At 51.8% G+C, this 17,196-nt stretch overlaps 1 protein-coding gene across 1 annotated transcript in view; it reads left to right on the forward strand.

The window, feature by feature from the left end:
* Window positions 1-4,961: 4,961 nt before the first annotated feature.
* The window catches only part of SLC6A5 (solute carrier family 6 member 5), a 51,661-nt gene continuing 39,426 nt past the window's right edge, over window positions 4,962-17,196 (forward strand). The window contains exons 1-4 of the mRNA XM_055415068.2: window positions 4,962-5,495; window positions 8,039-8,177; window positions 10,778-10,909; window positions 11,962-12,135. Coding sequence (XP_055271043.2) covers window positions 4,977-5,495; window positions 8,039-8,177; window positions 10,778-10,909; window positions 11,962-12,135 — 964 coding nt within the window. The 5' untranslated portion in view covers window positions 4,962-4,976. The remainder of the gene's footprint in view (window positions 5,496-8,038; window positions 8,178-10,777; window positions 10,910-11,961; window positions 12,136-17,196) is intronic.

Here is a 17,196-nt window from a genome sequence, read left to right on the forward strand (position 1 = left end):
AGAGCCAGGAGGTGGTGTAGTGTGTCTGGCAGAGCTCACATTCTTAACACAGAACAACACTCCAGTAGAACCAGGCGGTAGGTAGCAGATAAGAGGGACAAACACACTGCATGGCTTTCCTACTGTTTTGTCACTGTCACCCGAAACCCACATTGAGTCCATGCTCCTGTCATCCGTAGAAGTTTTAGGTGTTTGTGGCTCATAGCAAAATCATCTGAACATAGATACAGACAATGGACCAGAGTCAGCACTAACGTGGGCTCAAATTCTGGCTCTGCGCTCTGACCTTAGGCAAGTTTCTTCGCCATTCTGTCAAACTGGCCGGGCAGCTGTTTGTCACCTGCTGCCCTGCGGACGCGAGGAAGCTGGCATCGCAAGCGCCAGGCTAACACCAGAGCCAGGGCTTGTTAAACGCCGTTTCCTCTCCCTTTTCTTTCCTCCTCTAGCACGGTTGAAGGCAGCATCTTGAAAGCGAAAGGCTGAGCTCCTAGTCCTCCCCTGCCTGGGTCCCATTTTGCCCCCTGCGACTTGATACAAGGGCTGGTGTCGGGGCTGCCACTGGATAGCCTCTTTTTCACTAAATTCTGCCCCCTTCCCACCTCCACATTCCGCCGGGTAGACACGAGTTTTCAAAAAATAGCTATTTATTTGCTTAACTGCAAGAGGAGGAGGGGGAGCCAAGCGATCGAGGGCAAAATCAATTACTATTTTTCATCTTTGACAAAGTAATTAAGGCCATAGTGACTGGCTAATTCCGACCGAATGGCTGCGCGTTGATGGATGCGGATTTGCGGCCTGCTCGGCGGCAGTGCTCAGAGCCCGATTATCACTCCAAACAGGCGGTGGCAGAGGGCGGGGGATGGAGGCCCGCAATGGCAGGACCGGAGCCTTCTTGTATTTTAATACTGCGGCTCCCTCCTCGGCGCTACCCGCTCCCCCGCCTCCCGCCCCGCGCTCTCCCCAGCCCTCTCACTCCTGCCCTGCTGCTAGGCTGATGCCCGCGACTCCACATCCGAGTCGACTTCAGAACGACCCATCTAGGTCTCCCCGCTCCGCACTCCCCCAACTCCTCTCCCCGCGGCCCCTCCTCTGCAGGATCTAGCCACTGGAAGGGGAGGAGGTGGGAAGCCAAAACAGCGCCTCTGCTAACGCCCTGCAGCCTCCGCTTCAACCACCTCCAAAGGGCCTGACGCACATCGGGTCCCACGCGGGGAACCGAGTGCGCACTTGGCCGGGGAGGGCCTGCGGAGGAAACGTCAGACCCGGGGGTGGGGGGCTGAGCCAGGGCTCGGGGCGGCAGGACAGCAGTACGCCGCCGCCTCTGCGCACTTTCCTCTCTCCCACCCTGGCCGGGACGTCTGTGCGCCCCGGAGCGTAGGTGAGCTGGCTCCTGGCACATGGCGGGGGCGGCTCGAATGCAAATTGCGAAAACTGACTTCGAAGTCGTGACTGTCAGCCCAGGGCCGGGAGGGCGAGGGCTACCCAGATCTAAGAGTGCGCTTCCTGGCGCAGAAATTCGGGGCTGCCTTGCCTGCCCTTTACCTAAGTTCTCGAATCCTGCTTGGACTCTTTGCGGACTGTTTGGGAAGAAGCGCCTGGCAGAGCCCATTGGATTTCCCCGTGGCTCCGGGAGTCCAAGGTGTTTCCACGATCCAGCCAGGGATAGCTCCCCTTGTGGGATTCATGACCTCACCTGCTCTTTTCACCCTCCTGCAGCGAGAGCCCACCACAGTCCCACTCCACTTGCCTTCTTGCTCTCTCCACCACCTAGCTGGGTTTCCCTCCTGGAAGGCGCTATCGGGCCCCCAGACGGCCTTGTGGGAGGGTTGGGAAGACATTCCAGGATTCGAAGGTGACTTTCCGAGCCTCCGTCTCCCGCTTTTTAACTGGGAGTTTCTCAAAAACTGTTTTTAAAGCTAAATGGAAAAGCCCATCCATGGAAAGCCCTTGAACGATTGTTCAATGTTGAGAGCTTAATAAATGTTCAATCAAAACTACAATGGAAAGAGGCCTGAAGCTCCCCCTCCCCCAGGAAACTTGGGGAGGAGTGGCACTTCAGGGAACCTCTCCCCCTTCCTTCATCCTGCAGATCGTGGGTCCCTAGCCGGCTGCTCTTGGAGGGGCAGAGCCAGTGAGCTGAGGCATCCGCGTGCACTGGTGCGGCTCGGAAGGAGGCGGGAGGGACCCGGCAGGAATGCCCTGGGCGCCCACCGCAATCTGCTGCCGCAGCCTCGCCTCCGGGCGCCGCAGCATTGTCCTCACGCCGCGTGGGGACAGCCCAGTCGAGTGCGACGCCGCCGACCCCGAGGCAGTGGGCACGGCTGCGGGCCGCAGGGTAGGGACAGAATGCTTTGCGGAGCTCCCCATTTCCAAGGCCTGGAGTTCCCTGAACCGGTTCTGCCAGAGGGGAAGCTTTTGCTACGATCCCCCTGCCAGTCTCCAAACTACCCCTTTTGTAAAGGTGTCTTCCCTGTCTTATGACTGCAGTCGTTGCTTAGTACCAGCAGGAAAGCCCGTCCTTTTTTCTCACCGCGGCCACCCTAGCCTCAGTACGGTAGAACGTCCTCTGCTGGCAGCCGGAGGGCCAGCCCTGCCGCCCAGCTGCCGCGGATGGTGATTTGGAGGGTCTAATACGCCTTGTGCGTCATTCCCTGGCTGTGGTGGATTTTTATCAACAGGGACAGGAAGAAAGAATGGAATTCCTTTGACTTTGAAAGTGACCTAACAACGAGATCAGTGTTGGGAATAATTTCTTTTTTATTTCTCTATAATATTGTCAGAGGAGCTTAAAACATGCAATGAGAATAATCGTAATTTTACTTAGGAATGTCTCTTCACTGTGTCCGTGGAGATAAGGTACAAATGCAAACACTAGACCTCAGTTTTTAAAGCGAAGACCTATTTTTTAAGGATCCCCCCAACACTGGTTGACAGGGAGGTTGGGCTGTGGGAATCTGAAGTCAGGTACAGGCAAGGTTAGTACAGCCTTTTAAATGCAGGGCCCCTGTGCACAGCCATTGCAGGGCTGTTGTGCTTCGTGCAGACCCTCGATCTCTTTAGCGTAATACTGCGGAATCCTCTTCCTGCAGGTTTGGAGAGGTGGCAAGGGGATCTAGCTGAGGAGAAAAGAAGGAAACACGACAGTGATTTAACTCCTTCCCCTACGCCCACCTCGGCAGCCCAATCCGATCCATTGGCGGCTGCGCCTCGGCTTGGGTGCAGTGGGACGTGTCCCTCCCATGTTTCCGTTAATTAGGAGGAGGAAAACTTCTGTCATCCCCTCCCGCCGGCTTCGGTTTAGTAATTAGACCCACATGAGTCACGCCGAACACGCAGCCCCCTCCCGCCTGAGTGACAACTGGCCAGCGTACTCTCAGCTGATGTCCCTTTAAAACTCGAATCCAAGGGGGTAATGATTTATCAAACTTGTATTATCAAGAAAATGTCAAACGAAGGGCACCTTGCTTTGCACTGACGCAAACCCGGCCTTTCCCAAGGAGATATAGAAAGCGCCTCTCTTGCTGGAGCCAAACCCAGTCTTGTCAATAGCTGGTCTCACGCTCTACTCGTTGAATCTGTTGCCCGTTTCAGACATGGTGAGTGTTTGCTTTTGTTCTTTTAAGAGGAGAGGGAGCTGCGAGGGTAGGAAGGGCAGATTCGTTTTGGATATTTCTTTGTGAAATGTTCTATGTATTCTGAAAGGCAAAGGGAAGACAACCATAGGTACATTGTAGTTGTGAGCATCACCTGGGGGTGGGAAAGAGGTTTCTGAGGCTCTGGAGCTAAGAGGTTGGAGGTGTCTCCCAATCCCGCTAATCTGAGAACTGTCCTTGGTGCTGAAAAGCCAGGTGCCAGTGCTGAAGAGAGCCTCCGAGTACTAGGAGCTATTGAGATAAGAATGCTGGCTGGAGCTGAGATACTTAATTTGGTGCAAATTAAAGAGTTCTGACCTGTGCATTTGTGCAAGGTTAGGTGTGGCTGAGGTGAAGGTAATATGATTATTCTTGCAGTATAATAGTAATTGGTGGTACTAATATTTATGAAGCCCTGAAAGATAACATGAAGAGAGAAAGTGAATGGAAAAAAATATATTGTTGGCAGTTATTTTCATTCTCAACTGGGAGAAAGCAAGTGAAAATGAGTAGTCCTGAGTTTCAGTTCCTAAGCAGTATAGGGGCATGGGTGTTAAACTTGTGAATACCTATTCTTGGGGAGTGGGGAGGACCAAAAATCTTCTCAGGTTCTTTTGCATATCTAGGAATCTGGACGTGAATGTAGGCTGTGTAAGATACACCTGGTTACTGTCTTGGGCTTTAAATCTGGTTTATTGTTGTTCTTGCGGGGTTGTTGTTACTGTTTGGTTGTTTTCCTTATCCTTGCCTTCACTACCTGGCAGGTATGGGTAGTTTTTGGATCGCTGGGATTCACATAACGGATTTGGCCTCAAACACTTGCAGGTGCCATGGCATCAGCTTTTGTGGCCACAGCTTGTCTATCGCTTATTAAAAAAAAAAAAAAAAGGCAGCAAATGTGCATTGTTGAATGACAAAGGAAATGGGGCGGAAAATTAAAGAATCTTTCTACAATGGTGATGGGGACCGTGGGCACCCAAAGCCGTGATGTGAAATCCAAAGAAGGCGAGGAGCTCATGGCTGTAGGGCTATTTCCACCCTCCTCTTCTCCCCCCTTCCAAAAAACACTTCTGCATCTTTTTTTAGTTCACCTTCTATCAGGGAGGAGAATATTAGCTTCCTTATGTCATCTAGTTATCCGGGAGACAGATTGAGAAATACTGATTACAGTTTTTCTTGGAGAAGGAAAATAAACAAATTCAGATTCCAATTTGTTCCCTGGATCTTCTGGATCTGAGTTGTGAACGTCTCTATATATGGATACAGGTATTTTTTTAAGGCTGCCGTGACTTGTTTTGCTCGAACTTCACGTTGTTTTCGCAGGATTGCAGTGCTCCCAAGGAAATGAATAAACAACCAGCCAACAGCCTGGAGGCGGCGGTGCCGCCGGGCCACCACGATGACCCGTGCGCACCCAGGACGAGCCCGGAGCAGGAGCTTCCCGCGGCCACCGCCGCGCCGCCGCCTCGTGTGCCCAGGTCCGCTTCCACCGGCGCACAAACTTTCCATGCCCCCGACGCGCGAGCCTGCGAGGCCGAGCGGCCCGGAGGAGCGGGGGCTTGCAAACTGAGTAGCCCGCGGGCGCCGGCGGCCTCGGCGGCTCTGCGGGACTGGAGCGAGGCGCACGGAGCGCAGACCGCCCCTCCTTCAGGGGCAGCCGGGCCCGGCAACGCGCTGCCTTGTAAGATTCCGGCCCTGCGGGGCCCGGAGGGGGATGCGAATGTGAGTGTGGGGAAGGGCACCCTGGAGCGGAACAATACCCCGGCCGTAGGCTGGGTGAATATGAGCCAGAGCACCGTGGTGCTGGGCACGGATGGAATCACGTCCGTGCTCCCGGGCAGCGTGGCCACCGCTGCCACCCAGGTAAGCAGGTCGGGCTGGAGCCGCGCCGCCTCCTGCTCCCCAGCCGCGGGAGAGGCAAGCCAGGCCCAAGCGGGTGCACGTGTGCTGATGGGGAGCCCTGTTGGCAGTGCCAGGTGATGGATGCGGGAGGCAGCTTTGGGGCTTCGGAAACTCGCACCGCGCTGGGGGGTCGCTAGTTCAGGGGCGGGAGGGCTGCCGCAACCCTGCCAGAGGGCTCGAGACCTCGGGAGCTGCCACTATCTGCTCCTTCCCAGCCTCAGTGGTAGCGGCCATCCGGGTGCAGACTCATCACGCAGTTGAGGCGTTTGGATTCTTAAACCCCTTTCTGCAGACAGGACTCCCCCTCTTGCTAACCGCTGGATTTTTTCTTTTTTAACTTCATTTTAAAAGGAGAAGAAAATGCAGAGAAAAACCTGGGCGGGGGGGAAGGGAGGAATGATGGTTTAATCCTGTGGGCTTTGTACTGCAAGTTACAATAATCGTGAGAACTCATTTGATAAGTGGTTTTTATGAGGCCGCTACTGAAGTTTAAGCCTCAGAGCCTATATTTTCCAAAACCTGTACCTAATTTCGTGTATACATTTTTCTTAGAGTACTCCTCTCAGTTGTATAAACTTCAGGCCCTACAAACCAGGATTCACCTGTGCATTTGATCCTTTAGGTTCAACCAGAGGCATGAAAAACCCATAAAGCAAATCCCAGTCCTGAGTCGGGGAGGAGGCAGCTGCTGCTGGTGGCCCCCCCATCCAGGCTTTTGTCTTCTCCCACTCCCTCCAGTCTCTGCCCTCCTTCTTTGATTTCTTCCCTCCATCCTTCAGCTCTTCCTTTCCCACTGCATGCCTCTCCACAGCCTCCTCTCCTCTTAGCTCAAGGGCTAAGGCTGTTTATCCAGTGCGGGGGGTGGGGGATTCTTGAACCAGAACATCTCCCTGTGTGAGATCTAGGGTTTATGTAGCCCTTCTTAGTTACTCTAATGTTTGTAGACTCACACACACACACACACACACTTATCCACACAGCCAGACCTCAGCTGTTAAAATAACTGGAAATGGATGAAAGCTTAGGCTTTCCCACTCGCCCTTGCTCTTGGGGTCCACCTCTGGAGCGTTTGACTGTGTGCATTAACTGCCTCTGACAACATGTGCCCAAGAGTGTGACCCCAGGTGGAGGCAGAAAATTTGTCTCACATGTCTTGCTTAACCTCCGCACTGCGGCAAAAGGAGCCAGAACTCCCACCCTTTCTAGCCCTGGAAGAATTGAAGGGGGAGGGCACTGGAGATGGTATGTGTGTGGGAGGTGTGTAGCGGGGATAGTAAAGATGGCCAGTGTAGATCAAGCCCTGCCTTTACCTATTTTCAGCTCTGCCCATCTTTCTGATTCTCGTCTTTCTGCCACCCACCTTCCCCCTCCTCCTCTCTCCCCTAGACCTCCTTCCCGTCTCGCCAGCTGCTGCTTTATCCTCCATGGCCTGTGGAACAGTGTGGACAGGCCAGAATGCTAGAATAGGAGGTGGAGGGTAACGGAGGAGGGAGAAGTTGCCTGAGAAGGACCGGGGCTCAGGTCCCTGGAAGCTTTGTGTCATGTCCAGGTGTCCTGAACACTTTCTGAGTTTATTTGAGGTTTTTCTTTCTGCTTTGCAATAAGACATTCCAGAACTAGGGACTGCCCTAATAGAGCATCTTAGTGTGTGGTTGGAGAGGTGAGTCCCCCAAACCCATAGACTGCAGGAGCTGGAGGGTGCCTCGGGAGACTGTGATTCTGAACCCCTCAGTTTACAGATGGGGACACAGAAGCTCCGAGAGAGCCAGTGGCTTGCCTGGGGTTACCCAGCTGGGTCGGATAAAGTGTAGACCAGAACTCAAGGTTTTGATGTCCTGTCTCTTTCCATGTCTGTTTCCCCGTCCCCCTCTTGTTTCACCTCTATAGCTCCCTCCTTCCCATCTCACTTGCCCTGGAGCGGAAAGGCGCCCCTTTAATGAGCTGAGAGGCAGTAGGCTTTGGAGAGAGTGATGCAGGGGCTCTGGCTGGCTTCAGGCATTGCAGCTCTCTTTCTGGCCTTAGCATGGAGTTCAAAAAAAAAGAGAGAGAGAGAGAAAGGGGTGTGTTGAGGAATTTGGGGAGGTAGGGGATGTTTAGGAACCTGCTTGCTGGGGACCCTAGGCATGATATTGTGGCCTGCTTGCCAAAGCACCTCTTGGTCAGGGGTTAGGGATGGAGGGACCTGCTTGCAATCAACCTACAGGTTCAAGGTTTGGGGAAAGCTGCTTGCTGGTGTGACTTGACTGCAGGATTTGGGGAAAGAGGGGGTTCAAGAGTCTCTTGAAGATGGATCTGCACATCAGAATTGGGAGCCTGCCTGCTGAAAGCGTGCAGGGTTGAGGGGTCAGGGCCCTGCCTGCCGATGCATCCTTGTGTGAAAAGTGGGGGCCTGCTTGCTGGGAAGGACCCTCAGCTTTGGGGGGGGAGGGGAGGAGGGGTGGAATGGGACCTGCCTGCCGACCTACCTAGGGCTGTGATCCGACAATGTGCTTTTCCGCCCCCAGGAGGACGAGCAAGGGGATGAGAATAAGGCCCGAGGGAACTGGTCCAGCAAACTGGACTTCATCCTGTCCATGGTGGGGTACGCAGTGGGGCTGGGCAATGTCTGGAGGTTTCCCTACCTGGCCTTCCAGAACGGGGGAGGTATGGCTTTTCCGCTCTTTCCCCCACGGCGGGGCGGGCACTTGTGGGTTGGCGGGGGACACAGAGCAGGGGATGCAGAATCTGGGGACTCGGGCTGAGAGTGGAGGCTCAGGGCAGGCCCTTCACATTCCAGCTCCATCCCCTGCAGGCATCAGTGGGAAGCCGGAGAGCAGGAGCTACCATACCTGGTTGGTACTAGATCCAGGAGGCTTTTATCTGGAGATGGAGCTCAGGGTTTTCACGAGGCCCCATTGTCCGCTTGGGAGGCTGGGTCCTGATTCAGGTGAACACTGATGCAGGCGAGTTCAAACCCTAATTTAGCCCACAAGTATTTCGGTACCCGATGCCCTCCTTGCTCGTGAATAGTTTTAGAGCCAGGAGCTGTGCCGTCCTGGACATCGAATGAAGTACATGGTAAGATAGTAACCCGGAAATCTGAGCCTACTGGGCACTTGGGTCGTGCAGAGGACAGGATGCAGGCGAGCCAGGAGGTGGGCGCGCAGAGCAGCTGAGGGTTGTGCTCTTGAGAATCTAGTAGAACTGCTCACACAGATGCATCCTCTTGGGTGCGAGCAGGGCTTATTTTGACTTTAGCAAAAACGGTTTCCGTTGCATTTTTTCTCACTGGGTGGAAGGAAAACCGATTCTAAAATGGGGTGGGCACCAGTCACGCATGCACCAGCTGCCAGGCCTCTAGGATCCGTTGTGCCTCTCCTGTACCCACTGAGGAGGGACCCGGCACATCCAGGGACCCCTTTGCTTGCCCTGGCAACACTGAGTCACCGCAGGGCGGCCTGAGCCAAGCCCCCTTTACAAACAGGAATCTGCACCTAGGTTTCTCTTTCACAGCTTCTCAACTGGACCAAGGAGAAAAGAAATGCACCCCTCACCCCATTGGGTTAGGCAGCTTAAGGATTTGGGTTTTGTCTGTTTCTTTCTTTGTTTTTTGGTCTCTGGGTGAGCTCTCCAGGTACGGGGAGGAGGGACAGGTGCAGCGCCACGTGATGTTGCAAACGGAAAAATATGTTAACGCCCCTCCCCCTAATCCCAAATTAGGACACTGTTGACAAGTATTTATAAGGAGTGCAGGGCAGTTTCGATCAGGGAGGGGTGCCCTGGAAACAGAAGAACGCATGCTGGTCACACACAGACTGACGCCCCAGCTGTGTTTCCGCTTGGTTCTCTGCAGGGAGTCCCCAGACCAGGGTGCTGTGATAAAGCTTCCAGTGCCAGACAAGGGGGCGGACAGCTAGGGTGGGTGAGGGAGGGAGTTCCAGTCCAGGGAGCACAGCAGCTTTGCAGCCAGAGGCTCTGCTGGACTAGTGAGAAGGGCCTGAGCTTCCCTCACCTGCGATCTGAGAAATACAAAGATCTGAGAAAAAACACGATCCCAGAAGAACTCTGGCTGCATGGGGAGCTGAGTCCGGCTACCGGGGGGAAGGCAACCTCTTCAGCAAGCACTGCGGCTCCAGCCCCTTCGAGGGGATGGAGGGGAGGGGATGGAGGGCTGGCTCACTTCCTCCCTCCCGAGAACAAAAGAGAAGGGTTGCATGATCCACATCTTTCTTGAAAACCCATTCAGAAGAGGATAAAGCAAGAGCCCCGGGTTTCCTCCCCAGCAGTCCCTGTCCTTCCTCCTCTGGAGAGGCCCTTCCAGCAGGAGGAACTGACAAGAGAACGATCAGCTTGCCTTCTGTGGAGCCCAGTGTTCTGGGCTCTGGTGTCATGAGTCCCCAAATTGGTTCTGACTGTGCAACACCCCTCCCTGGTCCAGACCTTTTCAAAGATCATGGCTATTCCCCAAGCTCTTACCAAATAACCCCAAAGAATCCTTGAGGATGAAGAACCCCCAGGAACCCTCAGCGAGTCTCTGGAGACCTGCCAGCTCCCGGAGCCCTGGCCTGGGCGTTCTAGAGAACAGAGAGGAAGGATCAACATCATCAGAAGCCCACAGTCTAGATAAGACACCCACATAAATATTGTCAAGTACCCAGTGTTGGGAGGAGAGGTGCTGTGGGAGGGTAGAGAAGGGAGACTTCCTGGAGGAGGAGGCATTTGAGCTGACCTTGAAGGACGGAAGGGACTTCTCACATGGAGAAGGAAGTGGAGACCTGTGTGAAGGCTGAGGTGGGGGGAAAGGATGTCCCCACCACCCATCTGGTTGATAGAAGGTGAACAGGTGACTCAAGTCGAGGGCCCCTGGAAGTTAGCTTAGCAGATTTGGAGAGCTGGGATGCCAATGAAATTTCACTGAATCGGAGTCCAGCAGTGAATCAGAAGTGTGGATTTGTTGAACATTGGAAGGAAGGGCTTAATTTGGGGATGTTGAAGTACTAGACTAAGAAAAAGAAGAGAATAAAGCACACTCAGCAGGCAACCCTCAACAACCCATCCAACAGGGAATTGAAAAAAATAGTGTGGTTGCAGGGTACCCTGGCATTGTTTAGAGGATGGCTCCTATATGCCCCTGGGTGCCTGCGGTTGACTTGGAATATCAAAAGCTTCCTGGAGAAGGCAAGGGAGCTTGCTCCTGAGGGGGAGGATTGAGTCTGCCCGCCTGGGCCTCTCTGAGCTCTCGCCTCCCACTCTCTCTTTCCAAGGTGCTTTCCTCATCCCTTACCTGATGATGCTGGCTCTGGCAGGGTTGCCCATCTTCTTCCTAGAGGTGTCCCTGGGCCAGTTTGCCAGCCAGGGGCCGGTGTCTGTGTGGAAGGCCATCCCAGCCCTGCAAGGTGAGTGCTCCCTGCTTCCCAGCCGCCTCAGCCCTTCCCTGCCCACTCTGGCACCAAACGGCCCCAGGGAGACCTGCCTCTGTGACTGGGAGAAGCCACTCCTTCCTTCTCTATTTGATCAGTTTCACCACTGGGGCCCTCTGAAGAATGGCTCGAGATCATCTCTGGCATCACTCTTCCTGGCAGAATGTCTCGATGTCCCTGGTAGACACAGAGTCTATTCCAGTATTTTTTTTTTATTTTTTCTTTTATTTAATTGGAGGCTAATTACTTTACATTATTGTATTGGTTTTGCCATACATTGACATGAGTCTGCCCCGGGTGTACATGTGTTCCCCATCTTGAACCCCCCTCCCACCTCCCTCCCAATCCCATCCCTCTGGTTCATCCCAGTGCACCAGCCCCGAGCATCCCATATCATGCATCGAACCTGGACTGGTGATTCATTTCACATATGACAACATACATGTTTCAGTGCCATTCTCCCAAATCATCCCACCCTCACCCTCTCCCACAGAGTCCAAAAGACTGTTCTATACATCTGTGTCTCTTTTGCTGTCTCGTATACAGGGTTATTGTTGTCATCTTTCTAAATTCCATATATATGCGTTAGTATACTGTACTGGTATTTTTCTTTCTGGCTGACTTCACTCTGTATAATAGGCTCCAGTTTCATCCACCTCATTAGAACTGATTCAAATGCATTCTTTTTAACTGCTGAGTAATACTCTATCGTGTATATGTACCACAGCTTTCTTATCCATTCGTCTGCAGATGGACATCTAGGTTGCTTCCATGTCCTGGCTATTGTAAACAGTGCTGCAATGAACATTGGAGTACACGTGTCTCTTTCAGTTCTGGTTTCCTTGGTGTGTATGCCCAGGAGTGCGATTGCTGGGTCGTATGGCAGTTCTATTTCCAGTTTTTTATTCCACTATTAATGTGTCCGTCTGTAAGAGGGAGCCGGCACCTACATGCCCCTCCCCTGCGCCCAACCGTAGGATCCCGCGGGATCTGGAGGAAACGAATCCCTGAACCTTCTGCTCCCGCAGGCTGTGGCATCGCGATGCTGATCATCTCCGTCCTGATAGCCATATACTACAACGTCATCATTTGCTACACACTTTTCTACCTGTTTGCCTCCTTTGCGTCTATACTGCCCTGGGGCTCCTGCAACAACCCTTGGAACACGCCAGAATGCAAAGACAAAACCAAACTTTTATTAGGTAAGTTTGGATAAGCCTGCACCAGGCGAATGGTTCATTCATTTGTTCGTTCAGGGAGGATGAATTGAGCACCTGTTATGCTTGTCAGGCTTGATACTAGATGCTGGGGTACAGAGATGAAAACCAACCTTGAATATAGTTAAGTCTAATATTTAAGGAACTCATGGCCTAGGCTGGGTAATCCAATTTTTGCTTGCTCATGAATAGCTGGAGTCTGCTGAAAATGTAGAATTACAAGTCCACCAAGTAGTCTGACTTACTAGATTTGGCTAGAGTGGTGTCCCCTGGTGACTCGTGCGCATGGCACAGTCTGTAAAGCAATGAGGTCTAGAGTCTAGGAGAGTGAGGCACGTGAGCCTGAGTCCACACTTCACAAAATGCTGCCCAGAGCACGAGGTAAACACATGAGAACAGACGCTTGGCCTCCGGACCTCTGATAGAAAGGAACAGAATGAAGGGCCTAGAAGAGGGAAGGCTGTCTGGGGCGGCGGGGAGTGTTCCTGGGGAACACTGGGTCAGACCTGAAATACTTCGGGGCTTGGGAGAACTGTTTGTTAGGTCAAGGGCAAAAGTGTGGCAGTGAGGAGGGGCAGGGCAGAGTGGCTGGCAAGGCTTCTGGTGTGTGAGGCGTTTTGCCCCTGCTGGTATGTGTGTTTGCGTCAGGTAACTTCTGTCTGGGTCTCAGGTTTCCTCATTTGAAAAATAGAAATGCTTACAACATTCTTCATCTACTTACCTCACGGGATTGCTGTAAGGAGACAAGAAGTGGAGGATGTGATCCTGTTGGAAAGCACACAGATAGAAGGGGCTAGTATCAGATGCCTTTGAAGGTGCTGATCATTTTCATGAACACCAGTTAGCACGCAGTTTCTTCTTTCCCCAACACGTCTGTTATTCCCTTTGAGCAGTCAGAATCCTGTGTCTCTCAGCGTCGGTCCCCCAACCCAGCTCTTTTGCCTGGACAGCCTGCACGCTGCAGAACAAGGAAGTTACACTCTTTGAGTGTGTAAGAGAGAAAGGAGACCCATCCCTCACACCACCACCCCCCCCGCCCCCCCCCCACGAGATGCACGTTCCTAAAGGCGGGAACTCACACTAGAGTGCTTTTACACACCTGTGCGTGGACGCACACAACACATCCAGCCTCCACCTGGCGGCCCTTTGGATGAGATTGTAGGAGAACTGACACTGGACACATGTGCTCACCAAATTCAAACCCAGCGCACCTGACCAGCTCAGAATGTGGGTTCATGGGGCTCCCTGGAGTGGGGGCATTCACTCAGAGAGAGAGTGAAGTACAGGGAAGCCTGGCATGATGCAGTCCCGGGGTCCCAAAGAGACCAACACTGCTTAGCGACTGAACAACAGCTAGTGCCTCTCTAGACTCTCTGGGCTTCAGTGCCTTCATCTTTACAATCTCCATGTGGGTGAACTCTAAATTTAGGAGCAGTGGTTCTCAGCCCAAGCTGTTGCACACGGGAATCACCTGGGAGCTAGCAAATCAAGACATCACTTAGAGTCGAGCCCAGACCAAGTAAATTGGACTCTCTGGGGATGAAGCCTGCTGTTGCTGCTGCTAAGTTGCTTCAGTATTGTCTGACTCTGGGTGACCCCATAGACAGTAGCCCACCAGGCTCCCCCGTCCCTGGGATTCTCCAAGCAAGAACACTGGAGTGGGTTGCCATTTCCTTCTCCAATGCATAAAAGTGAAGTTGCTCAGTCACGTCCGACTCTTAGTGACCCCATGGACTGCAGCCTACCAGGCTCCTCCTTCCATGGGATTTTCCAGGCAAGAGTACTGGAGTGGGGTGCCATTGCCTTCTCCGGGGACGAAGCCTAGTACTCTGTAAAACTGTATTTTTACAGTTCCCCAGGTGCACCCAGGAGTAGGAACCACCAGGCTGGCACTTGCCCACAGCTCTTAATTAGTCTGTCCTTAACCACATTTGGAATGGAGTGCCCACCTTCTTGCCCTGTGCCCCCTACCAGCTCAGAGCCACCTTTGCAAAGCCACTGAGAGAACCCCACTCAGTAAGCTAGCTGTTTGCAGATTCACCATTGACAATCTGCTGCTGGAATCGATTCCTGAAACTGGTTGCCGTTTGGGCAAAGTGCATTTGTTCAGGATGGGGGGTCTGGAGTGGAGAAAAGCCTCAAGTTATCCCAGTGCCCGGACTGTCCATCCAGGATTGTGTCTGGGACAGAAGTCACTTTCTGAAGGAGCGCCCGCTCGGGGAGGGCTGTTGCCTTGATCCAGCCTTCCGTCAGGGCCTTCTTGGGTCATGGTGATTGGTGTCTTTCGGCTGTCCCTTGGGAGGTATGGTAGTTCAGAAACACTGCTCCCTCTGCTAACAATATCCACTAGTATTTATTTAACACAGTAAGCCTTAACAGCAATAGCAAGCATCACTTACTACACATCAACCACCATGTTAAACTCTTTAATAACTCATGTTACCAATGTTAGGATGGACAACAAGCCAACATATGGGTTTAATTGTTATTTCCAGTTTATAGGTGAAAAATCTAGAGCTCAAGTTCATAAAGCTAGCTCTGTGGCAGACCTAGGATTTGATTCCAAGTATGCCTGCCTCCCAAAGCCATGGTCCTAACCACTCCTTAGCCTACCCAGCAGCTTCATAAATGATGTCTCTGCTATTCCTAATAAGAGCCCTGTGAGTCCCAAGAGGCAGATGACACGGTCACTATTTTGCAGGTGACAAAGTGGACTCTAAGCCTCAGAGGGTGGAAGTATCCAGTCACATGTCTCCAGGTAGAGCCAGCACCAGGATTTGGGTCTCAATGACCCCTGATTCTCTGCTCATCCAGGGCTTCTGAAGGCTTTATTTTGTCAGCCTCAGCAGAGTGGCATCTGTCCAGGTGTTTGTAGCTGAGATTCTATGAGGTTTAAAAGAAAGCTCATTTGAACAGTAGTTTTGACTTAGTAATACCACTTCTGGGGATCTACTGTTAAAGGAAAATCAAAGACACAGGTAAGGACTATTCAAGATTGTTCATCGTAGTCACATTTGTAGTCTAGGAAAACACAGGAAACTAACAAAAATTCAATAATTCCATGGTTCAAATAAATTACAGTGCATTTTTAAAGACTAAAAAATACTTCATAGTCTTTAAAAATGAATATTCATAAAACATAGGGAAATAATCAGCACATCATGTTAAATGTAAAAGCAGGATACAGATTTATAGTATAATCTTGTTTTTACTAACAATAATGTGCTGGCTAGAAAACATATAGGAAAGTGACACACAACATATTTAGATTTGGAGCCATTCTTTTTTTTTCTTTTTACCTAGATTTTCTGTCAGGGACATGTATTTATTTTATGGTTGGAGATGTATACATACACGTTTATATAGTGTGTGTGTGTATTTTTACAGCAACCTGAACACAATGACCGCCAGGCATGTGGGTGCAGGCATTGCTGCTTTTCTGGAATTTTTTTTTCTGGCTCATAATATCCCAGGGAACATGAAAGGCAGAGTGAAGACATTATATAGCAAAGCACCTTATGGTACAAACCATAAAAATGATGCAAGCTCTGAGCAGAGAGAGAAATGAACATTTTTCATTCTATTCCCTGGAAGCATGTGGACAGGCTCAGAAGATCTTATCTCATTCCTAGTGGGTAGCTTAAAATTTTTTGTTTGTTTAAAGTGGAGGTCTCAATTTCCCCTCTCTCAATGGAACCCCTCTATCTGTTCTTTGCTGGGTTTTGTGAACTTGACCATTTTCCATGACCAGGGACAGGCTATCCTTTTCATAAGTATTGACCCTGTGGGGTCCTAAAGTGACTTAGAAAAGGGGATGACTTGCAGAGACATAGTCAACTTCTTAGCCCCATTTCTCTGCTGGACAAGATGGGAGTTCAAGGACTTCTGTGCTGATCCACTGGCTAAGGCTCCATGTTCCTAATGCAGGGGGCGCAGGTTTGATCCCTGGTCAGGGAACTAAGATCCTACATGCTGCACAGTGTCACCAAAAAAAATAAAATAAAGGGAGTCCAGACAATGATGTCCCAGGCTGCCTCCCAAATGGTCATTCTGAGAGAAGCTTGTTTTTGTTGTTTAGTCACTAGGTCGTATCTGTCTCTTTGCGACCCCATGGGCAGCAGCATGCCAGGCTTCGCTGTCATTGTTTAGGAAGTGGAAAACTCCCTCCCCTAGTGCAGTGTTCCACAAATGACCTTCCAAGCTCATCCACCCCCTTATAACCCCATAACCATCCTATCCTGTGATAGAGGGCAGCTAGTCCCAGGAGAGCAGGATAGATTCCCTGGACATTATGACCTTCACTTACAGCAGGGAGGGCTTTATCCTATGGCCCCTGAGCTCTGCTAGGGACACACTGCCTGGGACCACCCCCCATCACTCAGATGCCAGGACCCTGGTACCTGCCCTGGTTTAGTACACTGGCAGAGCTTGCCACACATTTCTAAGGTGTAGATTGTGAGAGAGGCTGTTTTCCTAAGGACATTCAACCCTCTGGGTATCTGTGATGTTGAAGGGCTAATCCATGCCCTGCTGAATGAGACCAGTGACTGGTTTTTGAAATTAGGAGCTAGCTGGGTCACCTAAAATGGGAATTGCATAAATACCATTTCTATTTCTAGAATGGCTTAATTTGCAAGAGAACTTTAATTCAACGGTTCCTTTTCTACCTTGTCTTTCGTGTGCTCTCATTTATTCATAATTGCCCGAGTAAAGAGAATCCTTCCAATGGCTTCCAGTTCAGCGCGATCCTTATCGCGGTTCTTTGTTCAGGGTTGCTGGGCCGCAGAGCTCGCTGACGGCAGGGCCCGTCGTTCCTTTGCTGGCGGACCTGAAGGCGCAGTGCGCTGGGAAGCGCGCTCCTGCCGCCCAGTGGTGAGAAGGGATATTGCAGGAGGCCTCAGTGCCGCAGGGACGCTGTGACCTTGCACTGCGGTGGTGAGTGGTAATCCAGACACGGCTAGAGACGCTCTCCAGGGAAGCTGCCCACGTGTTCCTCTGTAGCAGATTTAGAAGCAAGGGATTTGGAGTGTGCCCGTGCATTAGCGA

Source organism: Moschus berezovskii, chromosome 25, assembly GCF_049115385.1.
Source record: "Moschus berezovskii isolate FMDL1 chromosome 25, NW_MosBer_1.0, whole genome shotgun sequence".
Taxonomy (NCBI): Eukaryota; Metazoa; Chordata; class Mammalia; order Artiodactyla; family Moschidae; genus Moschus; species Moschus berezovskii.